Source organism: Manis pentadactyla, chromosome 10 (genome assembly GCF_030020395.1).
Source record: "Manis pentadactyla isolate mManPen7 chromosome 10, mManPen7.hap1, whole genome shotgun sequence".
NCBI classification, from domain to species: domain Eukaryota; kingdom Metazoa; phylum Chordata; class Mammalia; order Pholidota; family Manidae; genus Manis; species Manis pentadactyla.
Window position 1 is genome coordinate 96,469,362 of NC_080028.1, and position 10,156 is coordinate 96,479,517.

General features: G+C 54.1%; 1 protein-coding gene across 1 annotated transcript; it reads right to left on the bottom strand.

Annotated features, from left to right (window-relative positions):
* Window positions 1-88: 88 nt before the first annotated feature.
* GNB2 (G protein subunit beta 2) lies at window positions 89-5,235 on the bottom strand. The gene is made up of 10 exons (XM_036904586.2): window positions 5,096-5,235; window positions 2,737-2,882; window positions 2,488-2,526; window positions 2,264-2,370; window positions 1,869-1,932; window positions 1,625-1,787; window positions 1,465-1,531; window positions 958-1,159; window positions 649-865; window positions 89-566 (listed from the first exon to the last, which is right to left on the bottom strand). Exons 2-10 carry the CDS (start codon window positions 2,791-2,793, stop codon window positions 460-462), a joined length of 1,023 nt encoding a protein of 340 aa, XP_036760481.1. The 5' UTR covers window positions 2,794-2,882; window positions 5,096-5,235; the 3' UTR covers window positions 89-459.
* Window positions 5,236-10,156: the final 4,921 nt, after the last annotated feature.

Sequence of the window (10,156 nt, forward strand, 5' to 3'; positions counted from 1 at the left end):
GGGTCACATAGGCCACTGCGGGGGCTGCGGGTCTGCCCCTGTGGGTACACCTGGAATAAGGAAGACAAGCAAGGGTGGAGACCAGGTACAGAGTTGGAATTGGTTCCTTTATGGAAAAACTGAAAATATAATAAAAATTAAAATAAAACCAGTTTTAAAAAAGCCAGCCCCTGGAGTTTCCACCTCCTGCCTCTGGCCCTCCAGAGGGATAAGGCCCCAACCCCAGGGCAGCAGAAGGGTGAGGGTATTCTGTGCCTCCTCTTCCCCCATTCTATCCCCATCTTTAACTCCACAGTGGGGGCCCCGGGAGGAACCAAACCTGGGTAGGGGAGCAGGGACCCAAGGCCCAGTGACCCAGAGAGGGAGGCTTGGTGTATGTACCCAGCCCCAAAGCTCCTGGCCTGTAGTGTGGGCATGGGCAGGGCCCTTCCTGGTCTGGGCCCAGTGGGGTTGGGCCTGTTAGTTCCATATCTTGAGGAAGGAGTCCCAGGAGCCTGTGGCCACAGCCATGCCATCATCAGTGACCCCGAGGCAGCTCACACGGTTGTCGTGGCCAGCAAGGACACCTGTGAGGCAAGGGGACAACAGTATCACCCATCTGGGTTCTGCGTCCCTGCCTGCAACTGCCCACCTCAGCGCTGAGCTCACCTGCACGGTCGCCTTTCATGGCATCCCAGATGTTGCAGTTGAAGTCATCATAGCCCGCAAGCAGCAGCCGGCCACTGCGGGAGAAGGCAACCGAGGTAATGCCACAAATGATATTGTCATGGGAGTACATGAGCAGCTCCTGATCAGCCCGCAGGTCGAAGAGGCGGCATGTGGCGTCGTCGGAGCCCGTGGTGAAGGCATAGCCATTGGGGAAGAACTGTGGGGTGCAGGATCAGAGCATGATGAGGGCACAGAGCAGGGCCAGAAGCCTGGCAGAAATGAGCCAGCCCAACTTGCCCTGGAACTTACAGCTACTGCATTGATGTCGGACTCGTGGCCAATGAAGGTCTGTCGGCACATCGAATCCCGCACATCCCACAGCTTGATGGAGGCATCACAGGCACCTGACACAAAGGTGCGGCCATCGGGGGCCAGTGACAGGGACATCACATCCCCACTGTGTCCAGCAAAACCCACCGTCTGCTGGCCTGTCTCAATATCCCAGAGGGCACTGGAGACGTGACAGGAAGAAGGCAGGGATCAGAGGTGTAGGGCATACTCCCTGCTTCCCTGTCCCTCTACTATGTGAGGTCAGCCTTGATAGAGCCTCCAAGAAAGGGGTGCTGGAAGCCACTCCATCACAGGAGTCTCTCCCTGTACCTGCCCTCCACCCCCACACCAGGAGAGGGAGGCTAGATGCTCAGAAGGTTCTGCCCTTGCTTTCTCAGGGTGTTGTACAATGTACTAAACACAGATACCAGCCCCCAGGCAGAACTGTAGGTGAGCCCCAACTGCCTAGTTGTGGCAGGGCCTCACCAGGTGGTATCCCCAGAGCTGGTAATGATTTGGTTGTCATCCAGGAAGCGGCAGCATGACAGGTACCCTGGGGAAAGGGGCTGGTCAGCTGGGTCTCTAAGGGAGGGCAGCACAGCCCCTCCCCCAACAACAGCACTATGCCCCACTAGGCCCCTCTCACCAGTGTGGCCGGGCAGCTCCCGGCTGACCCTGACATTGCCTTCACGGGTCTTGAGGCTGTAGATTGAGCAGATGTTGTCCAACCCCCCACAGGCCACAAAGTTCCCTGAAGGCGCGTAGGCACAGGTCATGACCCAGGAGGAGCGCAGTGGGATGGCATGGACCTGGAGAGGAGGGCAGTGCTCAGGTCAGAGCTGGCTGGGGCCTGCAGCTCCATTCCATCCAGTCGCAGGCACAACCTCTACCTTGTTGGTGGTATAGCTGTCCCAAATGATGAGCTTTCCATCCTGGGATGCGCTGACCAGCAGCCTGTTGAGAATGGCAGAGAGAGGCAAAGGGGTCAGGGCATGAAGCCCCCTCTGGAGGCAAGACACCCTTCCCTCTGCTCCTATGAGCTGGGAGGCCCTTCGGATACAACTCCCAACAGAAGCCCAGAGGTTCCTAACAGTGTGGTCGGTCCTGTTTCCCGTCTCCTGGGCATGTCTGGGAATCATGGTCTTCCAAACACACTCAACACCACTGGCATCCTGTTTCTCCCACCAGATCTGCAAGGCTAATGTCCCCCATCCCCACCTGCTATAAAGTCAGCCCCAGCCGACACAAAAGCTCAGCACACAGCCTCAAATGCACACACACACACCTTGAGTCTGTCCCCCAGTGCATGGCATAGATTTTTGCCAGGTGCCCTCTGAGGGTCCTCCGTGTCCTCATCTGGATTCTCCCCACTGGGTCCAGCCCAGCTGTGATCTGGAGGTGGAGGCAGAACGGGCTCAGGGAAGTTCAGGCAGCAAGGCCCACCCAGCAGTATGCCTCAAACCCTTGCTCCTTCCCTAAACCCCATGTCCAGCCCTGGATTCATCTCACCTGGGTCAGTGTTGAATCCCCACATGCTTTCCGGGCATCCTATAAAGGATGGCAGAGCCAGTCAAAGAGAGGCAGGAGAGATGGGGAAGGAGCCAGAGGGAAAGAAAACAGGAGATACAGGAATGGAGAGGGTGAAACAGTAAGAGATTAGGGTACCCGCAAGTGCAAAATAAATCCTCCCAGGCCAGTACATGCAAGCCACTTGGCCCTGCCCGCTGGGCCTCCCTACACCAGCCGCCAGGCCCTCACCCGGATCTGGTTCCGGAGCTGCTCAGCCTCCTGTCTCAGTTGCTCCAGCTCACTCATGGCGCCGGGCCCGTGGGGCGGGGTTGGGGGCGGCTGGGGGCCGCGAGACGGGGGCTGGGGGAGGCAGCTCCTCGCCTCTGGCCCGAAGCCTGGGGGATGCAGGCTGACGTCAGGCCCAAGGCCGCCAGGGAAAGAAGGGGGGCAAGGCGGGGTTGAAGCGCGGCCCGGAAGGGGTAAGCGCAGGGCGAAGGAGGGAGGGGGCGGCCGCGGTCCCCGAGGCAGTGCCGGGGTCTCTGGCACGGGAGAGGTGGTGCCCAGGAATAGCTGACTTCCCCAGTCGTCCTCCCGCCCCCCGGAAACGGAGGGGGAAGTGTGAGAGGAAGCGTAGGGGAAACCCCTCCCTCGGACAGCCGCCCGGCCGGGACACCCGCGGCAGGAACTAGGGGGGTGCTGGGGATGTCGGCGGCGGCGGGGAGAGTCCCTGAGAAAACAGACCTGGCATCCGCCCGGCCAGCACAGGCACTGCCCTCCTAGCACCTAATTTTAAAAGGGGCGGTGCCTCTAAATTCACCCACACAGACAGTACACCCTTCCACACCCCCCCCCAGCTTCGACTGGGGTGGGGGGAGAGACTAGAGGAAGAAGCTGGGCTGTTCGTGGGGTTGCCTAGGCAACCGTCACCCGGACTGAGAGCACCTCATTGGTGAAATGCCCCTAGCCCTGTTGCCAAGGCAACCGCATCCGCGGCAGAGACCTGTAGGGTGGGTGACCCCACCCCCGGCCCCTCACCCCCACCCGACCCAGCCTCCAGCCCGACCCAGAACCGGCCAGGGTGGCTGTTTACAGGATTTGGGAAAAGCCGATTGGCACTAATAGGTTCGGGACGGCTCACCCGGATAATCCCTGGGCCTGCTGCGCCCCATTAGCCGCCCGCGGCGGGTGGAGGCGAGGGTAGCAGGGAAGGCAGCTCCAAGAGCAGCTCCCTCCCGCTCCGAGGCCGCCCGTTCCGGCGCGCCCGCAGAAAGCCCGCGGGAGCTGCTCTCGAGTAATTAGGGCTCCGAGGAAGCGGGCGGGCAGGCGAGCAGCCGGCCTCAAGGCGCCCGCCGCTGCGCTCTCGGCACCCCAGGAGCCCAGTCCGCGGACACCGCGCAGGGGCCCCAGGGGCCTGGCTGGCTCCGCTCCAGGACCCGGAGTCCTGCCCCACCTTTTGGACACCTGTGTGATCTGGTCATGCACACTGTGCTCGGCCGACGCAGACATCCCCCACCCAGCTCCCACTTCCCCCAGGCCCTGGGCGTTCCTCTTCCCCACGAACATTTCCCCCTCTGTCAATTCAGCTTAATACGCCAGTGCCAGGGGATGCCCTCCAAATAAAAGGAGGGTGGCAGAACCCCCTTCCCCCCAATTCCACCTGCCCATGTCCGGAGAAAGCCCCTTCCTTCTAGCTGCCAGCAGCCAAGCCTGGCGGCAACGCAAGAAGCTGAAAACAGAAGGAAGCAAGCCAGGAGGAAGCCGCTGGGGGCGGGGGCGCCGTTCTTAGCCTTCACCTCCCATCACCCTCCAGGGTCCCTCCGCGGCCCCGGATTCTGGCCACAGAGTAGTCTGAGCCCCAGGGAGAAATGGGGGTGCCACTGCCCCCGCAGGTCTGGCGGGGCGACAGGGAGGGAACTAGGAAGGGTACCGGATCTGGCAGCTGGAAGGCGCCGGCCAGTGCCGCGCTGCGAAACGCAGTGGGCCTGGCCCTCCGGACCCCACGACCTCCATTTTTATCCAAGTTAAATCTAGGCTAGGGGTGGCGGCGCCCGGGAGCCAGGCTTGGGGTTAGGACTAGAAGAGGTAATAGGGTGCCGATGTCTCCGGTCTAGGGTCATGTGGCCAGAAAACACCGGCAGAACCCAAATGGAGGCGAAGGCAAGGGTGGCCTCGCGGCCTTGCCTGCCTCCGAGGATTCGGGAGTTTTGCAAGGCGAATGCAGGCAGGGGTGCGTAACGGAAGGACACGAGGGGTGCTACCCAGGGGCAGGAGGGAGGGTGGTGGTGGTGAAGAAAGGGGGCGGGACGGGGCCTAGAGGAAGCCCCGAATTCGGTCCCCCAACTTCTCCAGGAGCAAGAGGTAAGCGGGGCTGGGATGGGGTCTGGAGTCACGCAAAATGCCCCTAATGGTGCAGGGACGGAGTGCATTATTTGAGGCGAGGGTCCCCCCAGTTCCCCTTCCGGGTTTGCGAGCGACGGGGCCAGAGGGCTGGGAGGTCTAAGGAGCTACGTCCGTTCCCGAAGAGCCAGACCGGGGAGACAGAAGAGAGGTTCCCCCATGGGATTTTGGGTCTGGGGGAGATGAGGATTTTTCTTGTCAGCGGAAGTACCTGTGGCGATAGGACTCTGCGAAGGGTCGCTAAAGGAGCGCGGAAGGTCCTGTCTTCCTCCGCGGCGGAGGCGGCGACGCGGATGGATTTTCTCAGTCACCTCAACTCAACCGTCCGGCGCTGCTCTCCCCAGAGCGGAGGGATCCCGCCCGCCAGTGACGCGACCGTCGCCGCCGCGCCCAGGGCCCGGCTGGGCGAGACCAACTATTTAGTGGGGGGAGGCAGGAAGGGAAAACACCACTTAAGAGGCACAGATTGACTCCGTCACAGCAAGGTTATTACTCCACGCTATTTCGACGCAAAGTGGGCCAAAATAAATACTTTACTTCCCGAAAAGTATGAAGACACCCCCCCTTGGGCTGGCAAGATGGACCCGGCATAGGGGAGGGAGAAACCCCTCAGCGGTCATGTGACCTAGCCTCCCGGATTGGGCGGCTCCAGACTGGGAAGGGGGTCTCGACGCCCCAGTTATCTGGCCACGCCCCCGGCCCTAGTGAGGCCACGCCCCTCCACAAGGGACTGAGGTGGAGAGCCCAACCCGCGCAGGACAGGGTCTTCGGCCTCGAGAGACAGAGGGAAAGAGCGGCGGTTCCGGAAGTCCCAGAGCAAGAATCTGAGCGAGCCGGTGCTGGCCCTTGGGAACCTGGGAATGCCGAGAAAAGAGTCTTGCCCAGGCAGTTTCCCAGCGTTGCCCAGTGGGGTTTGTAGAACTCTATGGGGCCGAGTGAAACTGTAATAACTCATATTTTTTTGAGTTCATTACTTATTTAATCCTTACGACAATACTATGAAGGTAAGTAATTGCATTGTCCCCTAAACTTATATTAAGTAATAGCGTTTTATAGTAGTGGAAACAGATGCCTAGAGCTGCAGAATTGAGATATGAATCAAGGCAGCGCTAGCTAGCGACTTTACTGTGCAATATCAATGCTAGCCTCTTGATGAACCCTCTTGTGGACCATCCCTGCAAAGGGATGAGAATGTAAGTATAGGCCTCAGTTTCCACACCTGTAAAATTAAAGAGTGTTGACTGCAACCTGCCCTGCAAATCACCTTGTATTGTTCTGAGGTCTCCACATATTGTGAAAATGCTTTGGAACATTCACGTCAATGAATAGCCTCCATTGAGGCCTCGTGCAGTTTACAAGTAAAGTATGTAACAGACACTTTCCTTGTAGCCTCTGTTAGGGGCATTACAAAGAGTTTTCAAAGCAGCTCAATTGTTTTAAGAAAATAAAGTCACATTCTTAGTTATGCACAAATTCCATTTGTGTGCACTTACCGATTAAAAACAGTATATTGGCAGTCAATTACATGTTAGAATTGGGACAGGACCTTTTAGAAAATTTACTCCAATTTCCTCTCAATTTACAGATGGGCAAAGTGACTTCCCTAAAGTCACTTAGAAAACTAGCAGCCTAAAACTAGAAACCAACTTTGCTAATCTCTAAAGGGCATCTGACACTGCTTCCTCTCACTTTGGTTTCTGTGCTAATAATGCTTCCTTGTTTTAACTCATTCAGCAAATATTTATGGAGTCCCAATGATGAATATTAGGTACTGTCCTAGGCACTGAGATACAGTCATGAACATGTGCACCGTCTTCTGCCTACAGGGAGGTTACAGTCTAGAGACTGTTATCATTGAAATAACAATTAGTGCTGGTCACCTGGAAGTGCCATTTTCTGAAAGTAGAAGGGGGAGAGCAAGTAGATTTGGGAGGGGAGGTATTTGGGAGGAAGATCAAAGAGTTTTAAGTTGGGACATGTTAGGTTTGATGCACTAGGAGAGATGCAAGGAAGAATATTCAGCAGATGGCTCTTGAAGCAGGTTTGGGGCTCAGCAGAAGAGTCTGGGTTGGAATAGAGCCTTGAGAATGAGTGGCAGTTCAGAGCTGATGAAGTCATAAAGAGGTTCAGGGAAAAGACAAGATGGCCCAAGGCCTGAGGAACTCCAACATTAGAGGTCAGGCAGAGGAGAGCAAGCTGCCAAAGGAGAAGTTAGAGAGCTAAGAACAAAATCAGGAGAATGTGGAGTTCTGGAACCCAAAAGGGAAGAGTGTTCCAAACGGAATGGTAAGTTGTGTCGAATGCTGCAGAGAAGCAAGTTTGGACTGGCAAGTGTGGATAGGATGGAGTAATGTGGAGGCTGCTGGTGACTCTGTCCTAGGTGGTTTGCAAGGGAAGCTGTGCTTGCAGTGGGCTGAGAGTGAGTGAGAAATGAAGCAGTGCAGACAACCAGAGTGGCCAAGCCTTTGGGAATCTTGGCTTGGAGAGGGTGTGGAAAGGTGGGGCAGCAATGGGAGGAGAATGTGGAGTCAAGATAACTGGGTTTTGATGGGAGCTACTGGAGCTTGTTTAGATTATAATGAGGACAGTGGGGAGAGAGGTGAAGGGTACAGACAGGTAGGGGATGAGTGATGGATGGCCAGTTTTTCTGAGAAGGCAAGAAGCCCTGAGCATACATGGAGAACTTGGCTCTGATGAGTCGTCAGACACTTCCTCCTCATCAGACTGTTTTTTCTCAGGCTTCCCTATGGCCTTCTCTTCTTTTTCAGGGCACACGGTAAATATTGCTTTTCCCAGGATCCCACTTAACCCTTCTCTTCTCACTCTCCATGTTATTCACTGGTGACTTCATCCATTATTGTGCCTTCACCCTCAGTTGCTCAAAGCTCTCAAATCTCTATCTCCAGGTCAGATGTCTTTTCCCATGTGCAGACTTGGTATATGTCCAACTGCAGACTGAATATCTCCATCTGGATGCTCACAGACAGTGGCGTGCTGGAGTCAACTTGTGCCAGCTCAGACCAGCTTACAGGAGCCCACTGTATACCTCTCTTCCCAACGCCTCATTCAGTGAAGTCATGCTGACAGTAGTGACTTGTAAAGGTTATGATGGGAGTATTTACACCATGAAGGTTGGCAAATGCTTCAGATCAGGGCTCCCCTTTCCCAAAAAGATGGTTGTTAAAACATTTATCATACACCACTGTTCACAGACATCTCATACTCAACATATTCAAAACTAAATTAATCCTCTTCCACCCCACCCCATCTAGCCCTATGCTTTCTCTGAGTCTCTTGGCCCAGTTAACAAGATCACCAGCCACCTGCGAGTTTCTCACTCCCTGTTCCCCATATTCAAAGAATGGCCAACTAGTTAAGGTATACTCCAGGCTGCTATAACAAAGAGTCCCAGAAATTCAGTGGCTTAAGTGACAACCCCAAAATAAGTCCTTTAGGACGGTGGGAGGTCTCTGCCATCCTCAACACATACCTGCCATCTCTGTATCCACTGTGGCCGAGGTAGCGTCCACCATCATACCTAAATTTCATCCATTGGGAAGGGGGGTGCAGTGGGAAGCACAAGTTCTTTCCTGTTTAATGACACTGCAACTTCTGCTCAGAGGTTGGCCAGATGCAAAGAATGCTGGGAAATGTACTTCCTAGCCTTATACTCAGCTGAAACATTATTAATAAAGAAAGAAGGGAGATGGCTGTTGATGTAAGGTTAGCATTCTGTGTCCTTGCAGGGTGCATCTTGTCAATGCTACTCCTGTATATTGCATAAATCCATCCCTTCTACTCTATGCCAGCTGCTGTTACCTTCGTTCTTGCCTGTTTCCTGGCCCCTAGGATAGTCCCTCTCTATTCCGACCATCAAAGAGCTGCCAGAGATGTCTTTCTAAAATGCAAACTGGGTCATATATCTTTGCTGGTCAAAACCATGCAGTAGTTCCCCATTGATTCCATGAGAAGGGCCAAACTTCTTTGCATGACACACAACCTAGGTCTTGTCCCCTCCACTCAGAATGCCTCCCAGCCCCACTTCAACTCTACTCCCTTGTCAGCCAGGAAAATTCAGGTCATTTTCTCAAGCTTAGTTTAAATAGTGCCTCCCTGACTACATTGTTTGTGCCCCACTGCAATGCTGGCTGCATTCCTATTGTAGCCTTTATTGGACTGTTTATTTCTGGGCACTTGCCACCTGCAGTAGGCCAGGGGCTCCCTGGGAAGCCAAGGCATTTGGTTTATCTGGCAGAGGGCTGGGGGAGAGCTCACCAAGCAAGGAGGAGGCCCTCACAAAATGCCAAATAGTTTCCAGGTTGTGGGGTCTGAGCGTCCTGGCCCTACCACCTTTGATGTCAATACCAAGTGATCAGGTTTGGCCAACCTGAATGTGGGCCTGGAATATGAGAACCTCCGAATGACTTTACTGAGTTAATTGTTTAATCATCCATCTTCCAGGACAGACATTAAAAGCTATGAGAGTCACATCAAGTTATATGAGGCAGTTTATTTTCAGGGTCTACGAGGTACCTAGAGAACATGTATGAAATGAACAGAAGCATGGCAGCATTTTCCCCAGGATCAATACTTTTTACATGCCACAATTCAAATCTCAGCTCTGTCACTGTCCAGCTGAGTAACCTTGAGCAAGTCACTTAACATTTCCATGCCTCTGCTTGCCTTACAAAAAGGGAATAAAAATCAGGTCATTATGAGGACTTAATTAATATTTGTAAAGTATTTATAACAGTTCCAACACATAGTAGATACTTTGTGTTTGCTAAATAAAGAGTTCAGGCATGAATGAGTTGGTCTTTGACTACTTTTCCAGGCTTATCTCCCCTGACACTGATCTCCACCACCAGCTTATATGTAACCTTCCTTCTAGACTGAGCTCCCGACTATTTCCACATGTGCCAGAAATATTCATGTCTCTAGAACTTTGCACGTGCTATTCTCTGTGTGGAGGACTTTCCCACCTTGTTTGCCAGTGAAGCCCTATTCATCATAATTCAGCTCAAACTCTACTTCCAGCCTTTCTGGATTCTCAGGTAGCCCCTCCCTCCTCTGGATCTCCATATCACCCTACTTTTGTGCATGTCTGAGCTCCCCACTGCACCAAAACTATTTGAGAGCAGGGATATCCCTCGTACATCTCAGTATTCCTGCCTCACACAATGCCTGACACACTGTAAGTATAAAAGATGTTTGTTGAATCAATGAATGGATAAATGAAATGCAATAATAACCTTTACCTTAACCACTTCCA

Excerpts from the sequence above, each read along its gene's own strand:
- GNB2 (XM_036904586.2), bottom strand. The coding sequence starts at position 2,793 with ATGAGTGAGCTGGAGCAACTGAGACAGGAGGCTGAGCAGCTCCGGAAC. Across the intron at positions 2,527-2,736 it reads AGCTCCGGAACCAGATCCGG|GATGCCCGGAAAGCATGTGG; the intron begins GTGAGGGCCTGG and ends CATCCTTTATAG. Across the intron at positions 2,371-2,487 it reads GGGATTCAACACTGACCCAG|ATCACAGCTGGGCTGGACCC; the intron begins GTGAGATGAATC and ends CTCCACCTCCAG.